This window comes from Syngnathoides biaculeatus, chromosome 5 (genome assembly GCF_019802595.1).
Source record: "Syngnathoides biaculeatus isolate LvHL_M chromosome 5, ASM1980259v1, whole genome shotgun sequence".
Classification (NCBI taxonomy): domain Eukaryota; kingdom Metazoa; phylum Chordata; class Actinopteri; order Syngnathiformes; family Syngnathidae; genus Syngnathoides; species Syngnathoides biaculeatus.
The window spans coordinates 29,577,672-29,601,368 of NC_084644.1; the positions used below are offsets into that span (position 1 = coordinate 29,577,672).

At 42.4% G+C, this 23,697-nt stretch overlaps 1 protein-coding gene across 3 annotated transcripts in view; it reads left to right on the forward strand.

Moving 5' to 3' along the window:
• Positions 1-413: 413 nt before the first annotated feature.
• cadm4 (cell adhesion molecule 4) overlaps positions 414-23,697 on the forward strand; it is a 248,717-nt gene continuing 225,433 nt past the window's right edge. The window contains exon 1 of one of the 3 annotated variants that reach the window (XM_061820825.1): positions 414-870. In XM_061820825.1, the coding sequence (XP_061676809.1) occupies positions 798-870 (73 nt within the window). In that variant the 5' untranslated portion in view covers positions 414-797. The remainder of the gene's footprint in view (positions 871-23,697) is intronic. The other 2 variants (XM_061820824.1, XM_061820827.1) reach the window with 2 other exon arrangements.

Below are 23,697 nucleotides of genomic sequence, written 5' to 3' on the forward strand. Positions count from 1 at the left end.
TGTCCAAATTGAAGAAACTCAACGGTCCCCTGTGGAGGGCGCCAAAGATACAGGTTTAAAAAAAAATGCTGCTTCCAAAAGTGTTGGCGAAAAATCTGATAAAAATATATATACACACAGAGAGATAAATAGAAGAATGACAAACAATGTTTTCATCAGGGACGATCACTTTTTGCTGAGGCACTTCGTTGGCCATGACCAGACAGAAGGTTCGAACCATGACGTCATGACTTCTTCCAAGCCCTGTGCAGTTTTTTAATCGGATATTTTGCGAACAAATAAACAACAACAACAAAAAACACCTCCTGCAACTATAATTTGTTTCACTCCCAACACTTTAGCAATCACATTTTCGTCGTAACACGAACGTTTTGGGGACGGATGCCAATCAAAACCCCACACCCCCTCCACCCTCGCGTAGTTCTTAAAAGTCATCACCAGGAAAAACCGGCCCGAGCCGTCCCACGTAGTCGCGATCTCACCTTTGCATGAGCGTGATAGAAAAAGTGGGCGTGGGTGTGCGGAACTGTCAGAAAGGACTCACGCGGACGCGCGCGCCACATACGCACGCACAGACTCGGGCTCACCGGGAGTGCGCGCCAGCTGGAGAGAGTGAGTGAGCGAGCGAGTGAGCGAGCGGGCGCGTGTTGTCGGTTTGTGTGAGCGAGCGAGTGACGCCTCCACCGTCCTGCAAAAAAACAAAACAAAAAAAAAACCCAAAACAAAATCCCAAGAGGAATTACTACTCCACGCAGCCGAGAAGCAGAAGGTGAAGGAGACGAGAGGAATACTCGACCATGGCGCTCGCGTCCGTGTGGAACTACCGTGTCCCCCTCGTCGCCATCGCCGTCATTAGCCTGGCTCACACCGGTAAGACGCTGCTTTTAAAAAAAATAAAAATAAAAAAAAATTATTGCTTTTCTGCTCCCCGTGCAAGTTTTGCTGCTCGGAAACGTTGAGGAACCCTCAACCCGCGCTGTCACTTTCACTTTTTTCTGACTTGCCTGGACAGGAATGCGCCGCGTCTGTTTTGCTTACTCGTACTAATTACACGGCTAATCAGGAAAAGAAAAGTGAACGTGGACCCGTCACTCCGGACGTTCAGGTCCAATGCACCCCGTTTCTCACTACAATAGAAGTGTGCACCCTCAACTCGGCCATGCATGCATGCAAGGAAGAATAAGGGGGTGCTCTGCGTACAGTACTGCGTTCCCAGGACCACGCTCAGTTACGGCCGTACTTTCTGGTTCTCCTCTTAATTGTTCTGCATTGATGGCATGCTTGGGTTGTGCTTAGGACGTGTACTTTCGTGTAGTTTGCAGCTTGCAAAAATATGTATCTTGATAGTAACCAAGAGTCAATTAAGAAGCCCTTTTCAGGTTTTTACTATGTACACGGGAAGCTTGAAGAGGCACCCATAGCACATTGCAGTCATGCGGGGGTGGAGGGTGGGCTGTATATTTCAAATTTGGTAAAACAACAGCCAAGGCAAGACCACTTCGGGCTATCTTTATTTTGTTTGGATCAGATTTGTTTTTATTTCTCACGTCCGCCTCACAGCCAAAACCTCCTGGGTTCCTTTTGTAGACTCAGACCTTCCTCTGTGGAGATTTCATACTGAAAATAAGTAAAATGTTTTTTTTTTTTCAAAGAAAAATAAAGTCATTATCTGTTGAGAAAACGTATTTCATTATTGGTATGTTCTGGTATTAGGAAAAACACTGTATTCTGCTACAGTTACAGAACGCCCCCAGATAATCAGATTACAGGTAGATTTAGCCCCCCCCAACCCCCCCCAAAAAAAGATTAATATTCTATATATTTGGTTTGTATTAGAAAATTGCCATTAGCGTGCCGGGTTCATATTTACAGCTCAGACCTTCCTGAAGATGTTTTTCATACAAATATTCACGTAATTGGTAATTTTTCTCAGATAGATACTTTATTCATATACTGTATGTACTACCCGCGTTTTATTAATATGTGCAAACTACAGGAGCTCTCTGTAGGCTTCTCATGCTGTTTTGGTGTTCCTGAAATGATAAACTGCCCGGTGGGGTTTCTATTTGCTCCACCGCAGATTAGGAGAGCAGTTTATTAGGGTATATTAAACAATAATTCAAATGAAGCCAACGTCCTGTACACCCCAAAACATGACTAACATGGTGCAATGAGGCAAAGTGGACAGAAAAAAAAAAGCGAGTTTAGCTCATAACTTTGTGGAGCGGCCACATCTCTTAGTCGAGGAGAGTGGAATGGTAATTGTTCCCAAAAGTGTCATCTCCGTGTAATGTAAGATGTAAGCGAAGGCTTTCAGTGGCCACATGCGTACTGTTTATTGTGTCTTGGTAGGTGCTGCTGTTTTGGTTGCCAACAGAGTGGCAATTGGGTCAGCAGTTCATGCTTCACGTCTCCAAGAAAAAGGATACCTTATGCCTGACATGTTTTCCAGTAATTAGAGTTGCAACATTTTTTTTTTTTTTTTTTTTTTACCTGATGTGATCAAATGTTTGAGGTTCCTTTTTGTCACCCTGTTGCAGTGCTGCTGTTGTGTTGTGCATTGGGGAGAGCGACACTGCTCTGACATCAGCTGCTATGATGCCAAGCTCACCTTATTATAGCTTGTGTATTGATTGATCCCTTCCGTGTGTGTATGTGTGAGGATTTATATGCATGCGTGTTGTGTAAGAGGTGCATGTGTCTAGGCACATCTTTACGAAATTGCCCACGCGTTGCATTTAAATACGGACAGCGTCGCTTACAGGGGGGTCTTTTTTTCTTTGCGTCAACTGCGGGCAACCTCTGCTGGGAGTATGCTCGCTCATCACTGTCATTAATCTACCTACTGGCAGGGGCCAGGAGAGACATGGGGATGGAAAGGTTCTACGATTGGAAGGAGGGGGGTCATAAACGCAGGTGCTTTGTGCATTATATGCATTCATATTGTGTGGTCATGGCTGTAGTTTTGAGAGGAAATCAGCAGAAGCGGTCTTGAGGAGAGTCTGGAAAAAGATGGTGACGGGGTTGGGTACGGCGAGTCGGATGGACACAAAGATGGGTAGGCATGGACGGCAGATTGTTCAAGCCCACAATGCACAATACATACCCGCACCTACAGGGAGTGAACATGGCTTGAAATGAGGATGCCGGGTCCTTAAAAATCAAGCCTTTGCCTCTGCTATGTTCAGATACAGTAGACACATAAAAATAATGCCAGTTTCCTTAATTTGGTAGATCAAAAGAAACAGGTCCCGGAACACTGCTGCTTAAGGGGACATCCAGTATTATGGAAATCTACTTTTTAATTGCTTGTACACAAATAATTTGGGCCCTGGAGTGTTTGGCTCCCCATTAAGTGTGAAATTAAAACAGCAAGTAAATCTTTTTCTCTCTGCCTATTTTTGAAAATGCATCTGTGAGCAAGCCGTTTGTTGACTTGGCAGCTCGGCTGGGCGAACATCCAGCGCTATTTTCAAATCCGCGAGGAATTGACAGTCTAGGACCTTTTTGAGGAACGGTTTGGGAAGATGACCACCGTTTTTTTTTTTTTTTTTTGGCCTTTGTGAAAATATTTTCAAGGCTTTTTGTCTGTTGGCGGGTGAACGTGAGCACAGATATTGTCAGATGTGGTTGACTGGTTTTGGTGACATGTCCTGGCAATGAACCTGTGACAGCGGAATAAATTAGCATTTTTTTTGTGTACGTGTTTGTGTTGAATTTAGAGTGGGTTGTAAATGATAGCATTATAATCTATATGACTAACTTGAATGCTCTGGTATTTTTTAATTTCAGCATTAATTTTGGAATTGTGAGGACGCACCTGACTGCAATGATGTAGTAGTAGTCGTAAACAAGGTGTGGGGAGTGTACAGTGTAACAATGGAGAAATCGTATACTCAAATATTGAAATAAAATGTAAAGAATGTGTCATTTATTTTTGTTTGTTTCTCTTTTACATGCCAAAAATGATTGGAAAAGTATAATTAGATATCATTCAAAAGATACCCATGCACTCCAAACTCGCTAAGTACCTCCCCCAAATTCTTGCCACGATGTTAATTACGATTACCACTAACGGGTTTTAGTCAGGCCCCTGATTGATTAAGAGGCAGATTAAGAGTTCCCGTTTAATCGGTTTTGTGGACTGGGAAGTTGCAACGGCAGGAGAAAGTTGTGTTGTGGAGGCAAGGAGGGGCGGAAAGATGGAGTCAGCACTGTGACTTCACAGTGTACCTAACGGGCAGGCCTGAAGCACACACGCACACAGATACGAACACGCACTGGAAAGCCTTAGGCCAAAGTTTTGGACCCCCGCAGCAAAAACAAATGCCACTGACTCCACCTCCTCTTCTCACAGCTTCAACCCCTCCACATCCACATCTGTATTCCCCCACCTCCTTGCCACCATTTCATGCCTCCATTAGCACCTGGCTTATCGTTGTACGCATTAAATCACCTCCAATTGTTTGTTTGAATGGGTACAATGAGAACCATCCGTTTTGAGCTCCAAACCCCACAGTTTGTCATTATGTTTGGGCCGAGCACTGCACTTTCTGTGTGATGAGATTTGAATACCAATTATGGTGGGTACACGGTGTACCCATGTGCAACGGTTCTACAAAAACATGGAGGAATTGGACCATGCAGATATATGCGTGGATATACAGTGGCTCTTTGGAAAAACAGATACTTTACTTCACTGCAGATCTGGGGGCGAGGGTTTATTTGTAATGCATCATGGACTGTTAAATTCAGGTCAGGTTGAGATAAACTGGTGTTAAAAACAGGCAGACTCGATTCAGATATTATGCAATGGATGATATGTGTAAAGGCCTTTCTGGGAGTGGTGGCAGTGACAAAAAAAAAAAAAAAAACCTTTTGTGAAATGGTTTTGTATGGGAGTCGGGATGTAAATTATTGGCTTTTGAATGGGAAATTTGGGCCCAACTGTTGAGAATGGATTTCAGAAGAAACGGTGGCAGACGCAAAGTAGGGTGTTATAGTAACACTGGGCCAGAAAGTAAACACGGACAAACAACGTTGGCGAGTGACCCCATTTCAAATACTACTGTGGACTATTCCAGAAATTAGATTCAACGTACACCTTATGTAAACCTAAGCTCTGATTTGACTTCCTCTGAAATCAAAAATGCATGCATGACCACAACAAAAAGAAATCTCCATTTACCATGGTGACAGAAAAATGTTGAGATACTTACAGGGCTTCTTGAAACTGGAAAAGCTAACGCTCGTGTAATTTGATGGTAAAAATGTATGTTTTGTAAAAAACAAAAAGGAAAAAAAACAAAAAAAGGCACTGCTACCTCAGCAAAGGAAAAAGAAGCGCCAAGGGAGCAAATTGCTATACGAATGCAAAAGTTTCTATTCACAACTATGCAATAAACTGCCTAAGAACCCAAGCACACTTTTTATGGAAGCGTATATTTCAAAAGGCACTGTATTGAATATCATCTAATTTTCATTTAACTGCAATCCGGTGTCGAAAAAGCCTACTAGAAGCAGTTTAAAATGACATAAAAACGTAATTCACACAGGCGAGGAACATTTTGCCAGGCCGTGAATGGACCTCTCTTTGATTTGATTCATATGACTTGACAATTCATCACAGTGTGTCTGCAGAGTCTGAGATTAGCGATGGCGGGAGAATGTTCCAGAGATACATGACTGTTTTTGATTAACAGCTATTCAGTGAATACTAGTTTGTCATTTCAGATTTAGCTGCACCTCACTATCAATGGGATAGCGGAGGAGCGGACAACCTGTGTTTGCTGACAGATATAAAGTCAGGGTTAATTTAGAAAAGTCGCCAGAGAACGGGTTAGTTAGGTTTGCAGTCTGTCACCATGGTGATTGTTAATTTTCTCCAAATGTTCACCTGACTTGCTTTCGGGAATACCCACGCAATTGCTACATAACGTGAGCCCATCTTTAATCCTGTGCGTCAAAACTCACTTACATGCGGTGAGAATCCACACTCTCTAACCCGATCTAGTGCGGCGATGCTGCTGTTTTGGTTAGCAACAGAGATCAAATGAGGAGAGCCTTATTTCTTCACCGGATGAAGTGCCTTGCAGGTAATTGGAGCAGCGCAGATAAGAGAGCCACGGCCATTATTTGTGGAAATATGGAAGGCTCAGCAACAGGCTTTGATGCATTTTCTTTGCCGTCACCGAGGAGTCCTTACGCCAACGTTTGTCTGTGGTGACTTGCTGCGTTCGAAGCTTGTCAGATTTCATCACAAGAGTTAAAAATTGCCTTCCGTTCACTTTCCTCTCCACTCCGTGCTTGGCCTGCTACCGAGCAGCTGCCTTTTGTTCCTTATGCGCTGGCATTCTTCAGCGCCAGCCAAGGTTTATCCTTTGATCCAAACCTTGGAGGGATAATTTGCCCACAAATAAACTTGTCAACAATTTAATTAAAATGGGCAAGGCTTCTTCAGCTCTGAGCCTCCACTGCCCCCCTGCTTGCTAGTTCAAGGCAACAACATGATACGATAACTCGATAGGAATACTCAATTGTTTTTTTCTTGCCGTTAAAGCAAGGTACACACGCACATTACAGACAGGTGGGTCAAAAACATGCAACATTAGGTGGAGACTAAATTGCCGCTTGATGCGATTGTGAATGCGACTGTTGCATGTCTCTATGTGCCCTGCGATTGGCTGGCAACCAGTTCACGGTGTAAACCCCCTCCTGTCCGATGATAAGCACTCTCATGACGCTTGTGAGAATAAGCCGCCCAGAAAACAGTAGGATGGATGGGCCAACTTTTTCTAACTTGTCTTCCTCGTGATCAAAGAAAAGTTATGATGACTGATTGTTTTGTGGCAGCGCGGTAGATGACTGGCAAGCACATCTGGCTCACAGTTCTGAGGAGCGGGGCTCAAATCCAGCCCCACCTGTTTTGGAGTTTACTTAATCTGGTTTCATCCCACATCCCCAAAACATGCGTGGGAGTTTAATCGAAATTCCCTGTAAGTGTGAATGTGAGAATGAATGGTTGATCGTGCCCTGCGATTGGCTGGCGGGCTGTTCAGGGTGCATCCCGCCTCTCACCTGAACAAAGCTGGCATGGGATCCAGTGCACCCGCAACCCGAATGAGGATAAGTGGTACAAAAAGCAGATGAATGGTGGCTGGATGATTGTCTTGTGTTGAATGATGTCGGAGTGAGTTCCCCACCTTCCCATTTTAAAAGATACTAAACCATTATCCTGTGGGGTGAGGCATCTTTTCAAAGTCAGTTTTCATCCTGATATGATACATCCTTAGCAAATATGCTGTGATATGCTATTTTCTTTTCCTAACTGAACTGAAAGGACACGAGTGATTATCCCATAGCGTGGTGTGTGTCCAAATGGAATTTTCCTACCTAGAAAAACGTTGAGTGATTATCCTCTGGTGTGGGGTGCCTTAAGATTGATTTGTTTTATTCTCCCTCTTGTGTAAATGTGTTGTGGTGTGGTGTATGTCAAGAGTGATTTTTCTTCTGCGATCTGAAAGATCTTGCGTGATGATCCTCTGATGTGGTCTGTGTTGAGAATTTTGTTTCTGAAAGATCATGAGTGATTATTCTGTGATGTGTTAAAAGTGAGATTTCCTCCCAAATCTAAAAAAAATAAATCTGTGATTTTAATTAGTTATTTATTGATCTATTTTCTCTCCGACTGGTGTGAGGTGTCTTAATTGTGTTGTTGTTTTTTTTTTTTTTGCTCTGCGATATGCTTGGATCAGTGTAGACAATTGTAAATGTTAAACCTGTTCAATAGTCATGACCGTAAATCCTTCTGGGCGTTTGCTACACTTCACATTGTAGAGCAGCAAGAACATGCATGGCAAATTTTTTCCCCTTTTCATGTGTTTTAGACTTTCACGTATTTAAAAAAAAAACAAACAAAAAAAAACAAAACAGTTCTTCAAAAATGAGTGTGTGCATGAATACTGCTTTCGTTCCAGCTTGTCAGTCAACTCAATGGACGTCATCATGTTCGAGGATTTTCACCATCAATTGAAGGCATCTGAAAGGATCCTGACAGTCTGCCTCAAAAAAGCCCCATAAACAAATCGGAGCATTTTGCAACTGGGCCAAAGTCATGACTGAGAGAATCTCACAGCTCATTGTGAGATCTTTTTTATTCCCCTCGAGGATTTTATGGCTCTATTACTCAGACGAGGCTGAAAGTTCCTCACTGCAGCATTTAGTGCCGCTGATGTGTTTTTCTGGGATTCACTCCTAATCTGCCCCCTAGCGTCTTATGTGATTTGTAATTGTTTTTGGACCACTTGTTCCATTGATAAGACTGTTGTCATCCCATGCCATCCCCGCTGCAAGGGCATTGGAATACTGTATGTCTGGATGAGACACAGCAGGGGGGCATAAAGCCATTCGCGCCCGGCTGAGACGCTCCGCATTACGAGCTACCATGTGACAAAAACAATACAAATATAAACAAAATGATTGTTGTCTAATGTTAATTAGTTTTCTATAGGAAATAATGAAAGTCAAATGAATCCGCTCTGAATTTAACATTGTTTCGTTAAACATTTCTTACAAGCCCAAATGCCCCGTTATTATTTAAAATTAACCTTTAAATTAACTTAAATTGTCCAACAACAATTGTGTTTAGGATAGGACTTTTGACATCAGGACCACACATGGATGACAGGGTACATTCTTTTTTTATTCATTTATATTTGTTCTGCTCGGCTGTTCGGTCAAGCAGATTGGAGCTTCTGTATCCGTTTTATGGTGGAGCAATTTTGGTGTGTCACAGTGGCACTTTTAAACGTCTATTGTGGTTTCTGAGTATAATTATTAAAGTTTATTGAGAAACAGAATCAATCAGTTCAACAGAACTGTTTCTGGAGGCAGGGGGGAGATGAAGACGAAGGACAAAGCATGAATTGTAAACAGGATGGTAAAATAAATCGTGACAGTCTGCAACAATGAAACAGATATGAGTGTTGCATGGGGGTGTAGTGCTACACTCCGTGAGGAAAGGACAAGACAGGACAGGAGGAGAGGCATGCATGAAAAGGGTTGTGAACCCGGCTGTACAACTCAAGTGAGGTGGATTGACTATGTAAATGCTAAAAATCTATAAGATAAGAGTGTGAGTGAGTGGATACACAAGCACTTCCCATGTACCTAAATTATTTATCGCAATGAGTGGCCCCACACCCAGAGAAAGACTCCCTGGGGTGTGAACCTGGGGACATATGCCAGTGATTTAACATTGTTTTGCGTGCAAAATAACTGACAGACGTGTCCTGTGATTGCTGGGCCTGCACTGCGGAGGTTGAAGACCACATGCTAACAGTCGGGAAGCGGCTTCGGGCCAAGGGGTTCACCCGAGAGCAGCCTGGTGGATGGGAAACGTCGTTTTCCGTGGGACCCAGGACCGTCCGCTGGCCCCATCGAGGTGCCCCAGCAACTGGCCACCCACAGGATGGCACAAGGACCCAATGCAACCCCTGCTCTCCCTCCCCAATCCTCCTGACACCTACCCCCAAACACACACTGCCCCACATTCTCCGCCCTTGGTAGTGACCTGATACCTGAAATTGGGTTCATCCTACCAAGCGATGTGACTAAATATGAATCCAGTTCATGTCGTATCCTCATGAAGAACAGAAGATAGGAGATTCAGTGATTTATTGGTCCACTTGCAGACATCACCTGGTAATTGAAGGCCTCCTTCTCATTATCCATTTGTTTAATTGCACATTGGCGAAACCTTGCATGCCGGTAGACAGGCTGTCTCTAACATGGCCGCACGCTTAATAGCTGCCACCTCATCGCCTCGCCATTACTATTCCCCAGACGGAGCAGCTTGCGAAGATTTTAACGCTGATAGATGTCCCTAGTGTTTCGCCCCCCATCACAAATGGCTTACCGTACTTTTGAACTTTCTTGCTCAAGTTTTTTCCAAATAGAACGCTAAGGCCGCCAACTTGGTTCATCGGCGTCCAATCAGCAAGGTAACCTTTTCCTTTGGACTCGGTGCACAACCGCAACGCCCTTCGAGCTTCCTTCCATACTCAGGACCCGATGTCGCCTGTGCAAGCAACTTTTATCCAAGTCATCACCCTGTGTTGTCTTTACCGAGAGGGGAGAAATCAGTAAACATCTAATCCCTCTGCACCACCTCTTTTTGGAAGCTTCTTTATTTGGAGGTCAACACTGAGTGATGCTTCATGTCTGTCCGAAATGAATAGAAGGGTAAGTAGACAGAGCAAGGAGGTGGAATATTGGATTCAGAGCCTGATAAAACATGGGCTGAACATTCCGAGTTGTTTCCATGACATTTCGAGTCAACGCTTTAGCCTCCCTGCCTGGTCTCTTGCTCATTTAACTGGCACCCTCACAATCAATTTCATTTCAAGTTCATTACATCTATCTGGTGTTTTTAAAAAAATGAAAATATCGTGAATGAAGGCCTACATTATCATTAAAACTGTAGCTTACTTCTTAAATCTGCTGTTTATCACTGTCACAAATGCTAGCAAAAATAGATGTTTGGTGCTCTTAATGGTTTTATTTACATGAAGTCTTAAATGTGATAGGTGTGGGTTAAAAAGGGCTTAAAAAGTAATCAAATTGGCTTCCTTAAATCTGCTGTGACCCAGCGTACCCTTCTGTTGGCATCACAAAGAAAAAACACATTTGAAGCAAGGAAAAAGCAAAATGGTGAATATTAATGTTTGGGAGGGGAAGCACAGATTACCTTCCAGTGTGCATTCTGTTCATTTTATTTTTATTTTTGTTATCTAGTACTCACAATTTCATCACATCAGTCCTCTATTCCAGGTGTCCCTCAAAGGCCTAAAATAACAATTAGCAAGGCCTTAATTATCCTACAAAATTACTCTTCATGACGCATTTGGCTTTTTGCGTGCTCTCCTAATTTTTTTTTCCTGTGGTTAAAATGATCAGAGCTATCAAAAACACAAAATCCCTGTGAATATACCATTTTTAGACCTGTTGCCAACAGAACGTGCGTGAAGTGAATGAACATGCAATTTAATGCCTGCTATTTGAAATATCAGTTGCAAAAAAATCTTAATAATCAATGACTTTGCAGATTTTTTTTTAATTATTTGATTACATTTTTTTTATTCATCAATCAGTGGATCAGATTACAAAAGAAAAAAAAGTTTTTTGACTTGAAAAATTGACTATACAGACAATGCACAATCACAAATTGACTGGTTCAACTAATGTCTGGTCTGTAACTCCAGAAAATATTGATAATTTTTTTTCCACAGTAAAAACAAATGTTTTCAAATATCTCATTGCAAATATAAGTCATCTGGACGACAGAAATTCCAGCATATTTCCTGTTGAGACGTTGAAAATTCTGAGAATATAAACAAATGTCTATAAACGATGATGAAAATAGGTGTGAATTAATTTAAAAATCTATTTGAGTAATCTGTTACCTGTTGAACCTAATACTCAAAATGTTTTTGATCAAAAACAATGTTTTTAAGATATAAAAACAATTGTTACAGCAGTTACAGTATGTTTAATATTTTATTTTTATCATTATATAGTAATAGTACAACAAAACCATTGTGAGGACTGATTTCCCTCTTTAATGATCATATTTAATGAAGGGCTGGTCTTAAATGTGATCACAGTTGCCTTAAAACGGTCTTGAAAAGTTGTGAATCTGGCCTCCTTAAAACTGCAGGGACCTTGGGAAACCCTTCCAGCAGCCAACTAAAACAAGCCAAACAAACAAAAAAAGCAAAACGATTTGTGTACAGAAATGTATTATGTATTCAGCTATAGCACATAGACTGAGCATTCTGAGCCGTTTCCATGACGTTCAGAGTAAATGATTTGGCCTCGGCGCTTGGTCCTGGGGCAGATTTAACAGCCAGCCTCGCTGTTGTGACACCTGTCTCTGCACCCCCTGTAGGCTGCGTCACTAACACGGCGAGACAGCCGCCCTCCGGTAACGTCGGTAACTGAGGTGATTACCCCACCCCCCAACCTCTCCCCACCACCTCCCACGAAAGACTCAACATGCCACGATTGGACAAGAGAGGCCGATTGGATTGAAAGGCCAAGTTCCGAAAATTGAAGGGTTTGGATCTGTGTACTCTTCTAGTCAACCGGAATGAAGTGTGGGGAGCTGTAATGAGGTACTCATCCAAGATCAGAAAGTAGACCAAGCCAATAAAGCCCAATTTCTCTTCTCGCCCCTCTGGGAGGTCTGCGAGTCCAGTAGAGGCCGGCTGATGAAGAGTGACCGGGGGATATCGCCTTGACCAGTCGGGGACTGATGAGGTCAGAGCCGACTGGTTGGACAGTGTATAAAAGGGCCAAGCAAAGAACGGGGGTTGAAAGTCGCTGAGGGGCATGCGTCGCAGACCAGTGAAGCGGGAACGTGCGATAGCTCGGGGGGAGAGTCGGGCGGGAGAGTCCAACAAACGAGTGAACAATGGCTGGAAGATGAAAAAAAAACTGGAAGAAAAGAAGAGCGGAACGGAAGGAAAAAGAAAGTGAGGCAGATAGATGGATGGTGATAGTGTTGGATGAAAATGGAGAGAGGGAAGAGTCAGGGAACATGTCTGCTACTGGCAGCCAGTTGAGATGGAATCAATCAACCTGTACCCAGACAAACGAACGCCACCAACGTTGGCCATGTTTGGAGATCAGCAGAGAAAAAACCTGGTTTTACTTGTAAAAACTTGTATGTTTGAGATGAATATATCAAGGGAAAATGTATGGTTGAAGATGACCACACTGGGCTTTTTTTTTTTTGGGGGGGGGGGGGGTATTCTTGTGCATTCCAGCACATTCAAGTGGACAGAAGTGTGATTTGAATCCAGTTGTTGGGACAAGCCGAAAGGAAAAGGATATCTGTGAAAGGCTGGCGATATCAGCCGTAGATACTTAAAGCAATACAACCTAACTTTAAGTAAATCCTGATTGCCAGGAGCAGATAACTTGGATGAATGATCGTGTGCATCAGGAAGAAACAAAGCTATTTCTTCATAATTATATTTCATTCTGCTTGCTGACATTTTATGCATACAAAGTACCGGTGCGGGAGTTGTTCGGTTAGTTCAAGAGTCTGCCCTCAATTCCAGTGAGATTTTAAAGTGTTTAAGTTCAAGAATTTTCAGTAAAAGTTAGATATCCTACAAGCTACCTGCTTCATTGCCTAAAGTGTATAAATTTAGAGCGCCCGAAATAAAAATAAAAAAATATTAGCTTTGACCTGGAAACCAGAAATAAGTAAGTGTAATAAGAATATATGCAAAGATGAATAACTACTACTTTTACCAACCACTGCGAGTACTTCTTCTGATGTCCGGCACTATGGCCTACGGCGCCGAACGACTTTGAAATGATGGATAAATATTGGGCTTTTCCTGAGCAAATCCCACATTTTCCTCGTAGCACGCCTGCAGGCCATCGGCTACAGTTACGCGCCGTCTTGCAGCGGCGCTTTTCGAAAGGCGTCACGGTCCTCGTCCTCGTCCAAGCCCCTGCAGGGACGGACGTAGCTCACTTTTCCGTCGAAGCGGTCCATATATTTCTGACCTCATTTGTGGGCGCAGCTCCGCGGTACTTCATCTCGGACGGTTTAACACCCGCCAACGCACGCGCGAGCATTTCTAGCCGCCATTGAGAATCCGTCCTTGTATCCTTCCCGTTAATAGTTTGGCTTTGATGAGATTGTCGCTGGCTGGGAATTGCCAGTCATAGCTGAATGCTATCTTCAGGGAAATCAGATGGAATTTTTTTTTTTTCCACGAGGCGAGCACAACAACGGCAAAGAGGTCTCGGAAGAGTTTTCTATCTCGGAAATACTCTTCAGTGTCTTTCCCCTTGAGTGGCGAATTCATTTAAGCCATCGTGGCGTCTGACAGAGATAAAGCGCCGATGTCGCTCGCTGTGATTTTCCAAATTACGTTTGGCTCTGTTCTTTACTTAAGTGTGATCAGGCTATTACTGCTCTGTAATTTCAAACAACATTTGGAGCTCTATGAGTCCTTGGAGTGTTTTCTTTCACTGAAAATGATGACGGATCTCTTGTTTGTTGTTATGCGTTTCATTGTTGACAGAAACAAAATCACATGATTACATATGAAAATATTTGAAGATTTTCCCACCATGACACTGACCAAAATTGCCAAGGCCATCAGTGTTATTACACTCTTGCTACACAAAAATACAGAGCTACAGAATTTGTATATATATATACATACACGATACAAGTGGACGAAATAAGTTTCCACCGCAGGGTGTCCGGGCTCTCCCTTAGAGATAGGGTGAGTAGCTCGGTCATCCGGGAGGGGCTCAGTGTCAGGCCGCTACTCCTTCACATTGAGAAGAGCCAGATGAGGTGGCTGGGGCATCTGATTCAAATTCCTCCTGGCCGCCTCCCTGGTGAGGTGTTCCGGGCATGCCCCACTGGAAAGAGATCCTGAGGACGACCTAGGACACGCTGGAGAGACTATGGCTCCCGGCTGGCTTGGGAACGGCTCGGGGTCCCTCCGGAAGAGTTGGAACAAGTGGCTGTGGAAAGGGAAGTCTGGGTATCCCTGCTGAACCTACTTCCCCCGCGACCCAAACAGGAAAAGTGGTAGGTAATGGATGGATGGATGGATGGATATATATATATATATATATATTAAATGAGCTCATTAGAGGAACAGCCAAAATTGGATGTTTTGGAGATAAGGTTAGAGAGAGCAGACTTCGATGGTTTGGACATTTGCAGAGGCGAGAGAGTGAGTATATTGGTGGAAGGGTGCTGAGGATGGAGCTGACAGGAAAAAGAGTGAGGGGAAGACCAAAAAAAAGGTTCCTGGATGTGGTGAGGGAGGACATGAAGACTGTGGATGTGAGTGAGAAAGATGCACGAGAGAGGCTGAGATGGAAAAGGATGACACACTGTGGTGACCCCTGACGGGACAAGCCGAAAGGAAAAGAAGAAGATAGTATATGAGATGAGTGATCAGTGCTTTCATTCATTGTAACTTTTTTCCATTATTTTCTCCATACAGGATAAATGATCTTGGATTCATTTTCCATTTTTAGTTTTATACGAAAGTCTTTTTCTTAGCACCATGACATACATCTGATTTTTTTTTTTCATTTTATTTTATTTTATTTTTTTTTTTGCACTGTTAGCTGTACTTTCTCTGTTTGGTGTTGCACTTGTAGCCAGACGCTGCTAACACAACTATTTTCAGATGTGCTAAATGTGTTGGTAAGAATAATTTTGATAAAGTGTCAAACTTTTCCATCTCAACACATGATAGAATGAAAGTCCTCGACAGGAATTTCCTGATTGCTTTCTGCTCCCGACAATTGTTGAAGCTTTTATTTGGCTTCCCGCGATGCCCCTTTTGTTTTCTCGAGACACGAGGAGAACTGGTCTTTCATCCACTTCATTACCTGACCGCAAACAACCATTAATTAGAGCCAAATTATTAGCAGGGCATGAAAACAATCCAGGTAAAAAAAATGTTGTCTGGTTTCAAAGACCACATGAGCGCCGAACAAGTCAGAGACGGACAAAGCAGATGAAAAGGAAAATGTTTAAAGCCCCGCAGTCATTGTGTTTGATCTCTCGACTTGTGACGATTGACGGCACGTTTTCATTTTTTTTTATTGAAAAGTCACAAGGTCATCAAATCACGCTCGGGTTGCGTGAAGGTGGAAACCAACTGCGCGGCCGCTAAGACACAAACGTTGGCGTGTTGTGATTGATTGTGTGGAGAGTGCTGCAGTTGCCAAGAAACGTCAACGACCTTGAAGCGACTACGTCTGCTGATTCCCTGCAGGATCCGTTTTGTACTTCCCGGGTGGGGCACCGTGGGGTCATGTGCATTTCCACCATGGGTTGCAGTTTGGTTCTGGTTTGCCCTGGTACGGTTTGGAACGGCAAATCTTGATCTCTTTTCAGTTTCCACTGCAGATTTTGTTGGCGTAGTGATCAGGTACTGGATGTAAATATGTAAAAATGTCCCAATAGCTGCAAGTGCCACAATCATGTTCTTTAATGAACAATTATGCCCATCTTTAGTGTTTACCTGCAACGCGCAGGGTTTTGCTCCTATTTGGGTGTGATATTTGGCGTCTACCACGTCACATCAATTCAAAATCAATTATTGATTGTAATATCGTATTAAGAATCCAATTTTGTATGACAGTAATTGCTGGATTTTGGCTATTTCCCCTATCCTAAATTTATACCATACACCTAAACTGAACCTTCACTCCTTTTTCCTCGATTTGTTCTTTTTTGACCAACACAATAGACACGCGATCCATTTATTAATCTTTTTTTTTTTTTGGATTGAGTGTATTTGGGGGTGGCACGGTGGACTCAGCTGGTAAAGCGTTGGCCTCACAGTTCTGAGGTCCTGGGTTCAATCCCAGACCTGCATGTGTGGAGTTTGCATGTTCTCCCCGTGCCTGCGTGGGTTTTCTCCAGGCACTTCGGTTTCCTCCCACATCCCAAAAACATGCAACATTAATTGGACACTCTAAATTGCCCCTTGGTGTGATTGTGAGTGAGGCTGTTTGTCTCAATGTACCCTGCGATTGGCTGGCAACCAGTTCAAGGTGTACTCTGCCTCCTGCCCGTTGACAGGTGGGATAGGCTCCAGCACTCCCCGCGACCCTCGTGAGGATAAGCGGTGAAGAAAATGGCTGGATGGATGGATGTGTTTGGTCACGTTTGATTTGACAAAGCACAGCGATCGTTAATGATGTCGAAAGACACGCCGCAGGGCCAAAAATAAATTAGCTTTTGGGTTAAAATATATTACACTACATTCTTTTTAAAATTGTAAAATTCTATTCTTGGAATATGACCACTTTACAAGTGTTTTGTTTTCAGTGAATGGGTTTGTTTTTCTTCTCAAAGAATTTTGACTTTCCTTTTTTCTTTTATCACTCTGGCTTCATTATTGTAACGTTCCATCTTATTTTGCATTATTTTTTCATAAAAGTGACACGTGATTGTCTCAAAAATATACAGTTGCATCTGTAAACTTATCACTTGTTATTATTGTAGGATTACAACTGCATTTACTTCAAGATGGAGTTTGCGGTGGAAAAAAAAAACAAAACACCTTTTGACATTTAACTTTTTTTTTGTACGTCTGACAGATACTTTTGTAGTACTGATACACTGTGCAACCTTACTCCCAACGTTAATCAGGATACAGAAAATGGATGGCTGCACATAAACCCATTATCCATAATGTTTATACTTTAGACATAATGTGCTACATAGCGATACAGATATTTCGTCTCACCGCTAGTCCAAATAACTTCCTTGCTTCCTCCTCCACTGAGCAGAGCAGCAGACTGAGTCGCTTTGACTGGAATCCACGGTCGCGTTGCTATCGCCAAGGTCCATCTGTCAGGGGTAATAATGTTATCGTGGACCCGCAGAAGGACCGAGCCCCTCTCTGGATACTGAACTGCTTTGACACCTCGGGACGCTGTTTGTGGCGAGCCCACGGTTGCCGGGCCACGCTGGCGAATTGAGCTGCGCGAAGGTGGCGGGGGTGCTCCTGCAGGGACCAGTGGGGTTTTCCAGGCAAGCTTCCATCCAAGGACATGTTTTTTTTTGTGTGTGTGTGTGTGTGTGCGCGCCCTGTATAATGGAGAAGTTTTTGTCCCATGTTGCACACAGCAGGATGCTGTCATCTCTTAGCTGCGTCTAGGAAAGCTTATTGCAAGAGAAGCTAATAAAAGCGGGCGCTGGGGGGGAACGGTTTCTTTTTTTCCTCCGCCTGAAGGCCCAAGATGGCTGCCCTGGAATGTATGAATGACAACGCGGTCAACACTGCATGACTTTCATCAACGCCAAGTAAGAAAAACTCTCTGTTGAACACTCATTCCCCAAAACTGCAGACTTTCACTTGATTATGCTTACCATTTTTCGATTAACGGTTAAGTCAATGCACCAGCAAAAGGAATAATGACTCAGCTAGGGAAGTTATTCAGTGCAAATGAACATTTCATTCAATGCCTCACAATTAGTATTAAGTTTTTTTTTACTTTTGGGACTTTTTCTCAATTTCTTGATCCACTGCCTCATAATTAGACACATTTGGTCCAATTTTGAACACTAACTTAGGTCTCAAAATTGGGTCCCTTGGCCAAGTAAAGCCTACAAATAAAGTAGAGTATACTATAGCCATAATGTTGAATCCCTTTTGATGTTGTACAGTTGGAAACATCCCAATTTAGCATCATTTTAAGGCAGAGTTGGCAAATATTTTGTCATGTTGGTTAAAACCGTCAGTATAATCATGACTGGACGACATTAGCAAAATGAGTTGTGAAAAAAAAAAAAAAGCCAGCACTCCTTGGTCATTTCTCTTGTACCATTTTTTTTTTTTCAAGATTACGCTGAACCTGAGGGAAAAAATACAATCAGAGACAGAATTTGTGACTGACAAGCTGTCAATCATTTGCGAGAACACCCCTGCAGTCTCATTCTGACATCTTCCCGAGGAGTTCAGGAGTTTTGTTTAAACTGGGTTTGCGTTCGGGTGAGTTGAATAGCTTCCTCCGGCTTGCAATAAAAGTTTGAATGAAGGAAGCGAACATATCCCAAAGAAATACACAGAAGCTGCCAGAAGTGTTGTAGAATTAATAACATTTCTGCTTGGCAGATAGGTTATCAGTGCTTTTGGATTTGTAATTAATTGTACATTCAAAAAAACAACAACAAAAAAACTTCAAGTGGTATTATAACATTCTGTGATGAATTTAATCATGCTACCAACCTCGGCTTGGTAACGGTATATGTTAAGTGCAGCACGTCGACAGTACTTTTTAAAATTGCAAACTCCCCTTCAAATGTCATTCGAAAAATGGATCTAATATAAACACATGCATGAAATGCCTTTAAATAATTGTAATAAATCTTCTCATGCCTACTATAAACCAAATTGAAGGGGACTAATATAGCTCTATTGTGGGCCATTTGCTGCCTTGTTCTGTAAGAACGTACTTGGCTATGCCTCGTTACATTGGTGTCTGAAGTGGGATTTACATCTCACAGTTTATTTTTATATATCTGGACCACCAAATTCAAAAGCCACTAAAGTTGTATGTGCAATTGTATGAAACTCTATTTTTGGATCACCTCTTCCAATTACAGCTGTTGCGATGTCAAGAGTTGGACCCTGCAAGACAACGTTTCGAAATCTGAGCTAATCAGAGGTCGAGCAGCATTCTGGAATTGATTGTGTTCGACCTCCTAGATTTCAGCGTTTGTTTCGCTGTATTCCTGTTTTTGGCATGTCTCCCTGCCAGAGTTTTATTAATGTGACAGTATCCATTTACAAGGCTCAGGTAGCAGCGTAGTGCCGTGGGAGATGCGATTTACGAGCTTAGCGGGGGTGGAATTAAAAACAAACATAAAACAACGGTAATTAGGAAGCAGGTTGATCCCCAAAGATAAGTGATGTATAAATCACGGGGCCTTATTATTGCGGGAGGAGTACAGAATGTACGACGGCGTGGGCGACAGGAATTTGCATGCAGATGCTTTTACGAGGGCTTTATAAAACTCCTCCACTGCAGTGTTTGGGTTCAGAATACAGTTAACCCCCATTTATTGCGTGGGGTATGTTCCAGACCAGAGTGCAATAGGTCAAAATCAGTGATATAGAGGGACCAAAAAAAAAAAAGAAAAAAATATCTACATGCATTTGCTTTTAAGAGGCGGGGCCTGTTCAACCCCCTGCCCCATATCAGCCAATCTTTGAATAGGTAAATTTGTTAATAGTCAGCATGTGGGGTAACGTAAAAACCTGATAGAATCAAGCATAAACAATGAACTGGCCATATTGCCGACTGCCTTTGAACTCACCCTTTTTGACTTTCATTTTTTTGTTCTTTTTTTTTGTTCAGATCTTTTCACCTCCCATCTGTCTCTCCCCTGGCTCTCTTAATTCCTCACTCCCCAGTGTGGGGCCACTAAATCAAGGCTCCCCAGCGGTGGCTTAGTGTCCTTTTTCTAGTCCCTGTCGCTGTCATCCAGCTCCCACCCGTGGCTGCTTGACATTCTCTCCCTCTTTTTTTTTTTTTTTTTGGTTTTATCGCTACTTAAACGCCAAGGCTCATGCGGCCACATGCATCTGCCAGGACTCTTAGTGAGGATTCAATGATCAGACCGCAGGGTCGGAAGACCGCTTTTGAGAAAGGATGTCAGCAAAGCTCTGTGATGAATCTCCCTGGACGGACATATATATAATTTTTTTTTCTTTTCTCCCAGTCTATTCTCTTTGGTACCAGCACAATCCCACTATACTTTTTCCACGCAAATATCGGTCTGTGTAGTAATGCAGAAATGTATGCTTCGGTCATTTGAATACCATAAACGTATTTGTTCAAATAAATATTGCACCGCACTTAAGACAAACAACCGGCACGCTCAAACTCAAGGTATGATTCTTTTAATCATACGTAACGCTAATTTATGTATTGTCAGTTCACTTCAGGATAAATTCCCCATAATAATTTGAAAATGTACAACAAATATTAGAATAAAATTGATTTAATTGGATGAATTAAAAATTTGAATGGAAAAAACATAAAATAAAATAAAATTAACAATATTTAAAAATAATTTTACACTGTCCATTTTTTTTAAAGTTTGCATTTTGTACTTTTTACTTTTTTTTTTTTCGTCATAATGGCTACCCAAACAAGCACATTCGTCGTTCTAGTTGTGAGGGTTTGAACTCACGGAATAATGGCAAGCACACATAAATAACAAACAATAATAGATACAATTAACTAGATAAAATAAAGCTAATTGCTTTGTACACGTTCAGCTTTTAAGATTATCGATTCTCATTTGGTGCTGATCTGCTCCACTGAGTGCCAGATCTCTCTTGACAGATTCATTTCCAATGTTTTCCTCCTTCCTTCCTTTGTCCTCCTTTATCTTTATTTCCTTTCAATATCCTGTTCCCTTTTTTTTAATTTCCTTGCATGTTCTTTCACAGCACGGGGATGCTGACGTGAGCTTTTATGCCCCGCTGCAACATTTTGGCGCTGGTGGTTTACTTTTGAGCTTGTGTGCACTTTAGGGACCTCACATCCCCCACCCCCCAGCCGACTCCAATATCTCCCACCCAGTATCCCCCACCCCCCACCCCCAAATGCTCACCTGATGTCTCCTGCATAACTTTGACTTGCTGTTATTTGCAGTAAAGTGGAGTTTAGCTCCCTTGCAGGCCCTTTGAATTCCCTTGTATGTTTCCCCAATGTCTCACATCTCACATCTTGTTCCTCCTCCACTTTTTTTCCACCTCTCTTATTCGGCCCTTGTGGCACTTAACATATGCCCAATTTAAAGAAGTTGGCATGCTACCTTAAATTACTTAAAAAAAAAAAAAAAATCATAGCTATTTTCTTCTGTCCCTTTGGAAATAAAGAAAATAAAAACATTCTGTATCAGTCTTAAATAGTCCCCATTACATAAAGACTTTATTAAATGTGTTTTATTTCCACACAGCTGTTAGCAAGACTGGTGTGTTTTGGTTTAACTGAACCTCAGCTTGAGGTGACATCCGGATTTTCTATTAAAGACCAGAATTCTTGTTTCCATCAATCACAGCATGGTGTCCAGGTCCTTAAAGAGAAAAGCAGCCCAAAGCCGTCACACTACCGCCACCATGATTGACTGTTGGCATGATTTTCTTTTTCTGAAATGTGGTAGATTACTGCCAGAGGTAACAAGACACACAGCTTCCAAAAAAGCTCAACGTCCATCTGGTCAGTGAATATATTACTCTCCCAAAGTTTTGGGAATCAGTCAGATATTTTTTGCACAGTTTCAACTAGTCTTCAGGTTCTTTTTGGAAAGTAGTTTGTTTTTCTTTTTTGCTGTGGAACTGCTTCGAATGCCATTTTTGCCTAGTCACTTCTTTATTGTCATGTCATGCATACTGACCTTAACTTAGGCAAGGGAGGCCTGAAATTTTTGAGAGGTTGTCCTTAGTTCATTTGTGGACTCCTCGATGAGTTGTCGCTATTCTCTTGGGGTAAACTTTGTAGGCCCGCCATACCTAAACAGGTTTACCAATGTTCTATGTTTTCATCATGTGAGGATAATGGCTCTCCCTGTGGTTCGCTACAATGCTGAAGATTTAGAAATGGCCTTCCCAACCCTTTCCTGAGTGATGGAGATCAATTACTTTATTCCTCCACTTTTGTGGAATCTCTTTGTTGAAGCTTTTTTTTTTTTAGATCTTTTGTTTGACTTGTTTTTATTGGGACAGAATCTGCTTAAGTGATTTCTTAATTGAACGGGTCTGAGGGTAATTAGGCTTGGGTGGGATCAGTGAAAATTAACCAAAATTTTTGATTAGCCACAATTAATTCTTGAATTAAGAGGTTAATTACTTTTTCACACAGGGACAGGGAGCTGAATAGTTTTTTTTTCCTTAATAAATAAAATGAGCATTTTATGTTCACTTTGGTTATATTTGCCTGATGTCTTCAACATAAAAGTAGGGAAACTATGGAAAATGATAAGAAAGGGTCCAATACTTTTTCAGGGAGTTCTACCTCCAGAATTGCTGAATTGAGTTGTGTAGCCTGCCAGCCAGTCCGGGAGCCACCGCACACACACTTGTCCAGACACAGTTTCGCCCCATCTGACATTGCATATTTGGCACGGCAAAGGGATGCAATTACGGCAAAGGTGAAAGAAGCCATAAACACGGTGGCGTAGATTTGGACACGCCGGTGCCGTTTGTGAAGTGTTTGGAAATGGCCGGCGGCAACGGATGGATAGATGGAATTGAGGAGGGGGAGGGAAGAAGATGGGGATGCGAGACACTTGGGTCTAACTTTTTCTCAAAGAGCTAGGGGCCATTATTTTGGGCAGGGATGCGTCACGGGAGAGAGGCGCAGGGATGCAGCTGTAGACTATTGAATCAATTGCATGTTGAAGTCCTTTATGCTTTCTTAGTACTGTTAAAAGGAGAATCTCCCAGACTTTTCTCCAAATACAATGATCCTTATTAAGACATTCAGTGCAGGTAATTGAAACCCTCATATTGATGTTGGTGGCAAATTGTTCGAGGAAGTTACAAAGGTAATATGGCATTATTTATTTGTGTGTATGTTTCGCATGAAATCCCCGCGAGAACGCATCAAAGTGCCGCATTAACGTCATCTCACCAAGCTGGACTTGATAACTGCAGGCAATTTAGCACTCGCACATCTATTGGGATTTTGAGAGTTCCAGCAGCTGTCTCCCTCACCTCTGCTACCTTTTCATTCTATCCATCTGCTCCTCCATCTTTTATTCATTTTTTTTGTTCTTTTCAGCACATCCGTATATCTCCCATGTCAATGTCGCTCCCTTTTTTTTCTCCCGTTATTTCGTCCACTTATGAATTTATCACCTGGTTTCTTCCCTCTACGTCCTTTAGTATTGTGCCTCCTAGGCCTAATCAGTCTTGTGTTGTTCCTATCTTTGTGCTCTGTGCATCATATCAAATCCCATTCGTTTCTTAGGCCCAAGACCTTCTGACCGTTTTGTATGTGGTCTCTGGAGTCCAAACTTGAAAACTGAGTTGACTGAGAGCCAGAGGAGAAACAGCAAGGGGATGCAATGCAGTTATGTTGAATTAAAGCGTCATCATTACCAGTTTGATA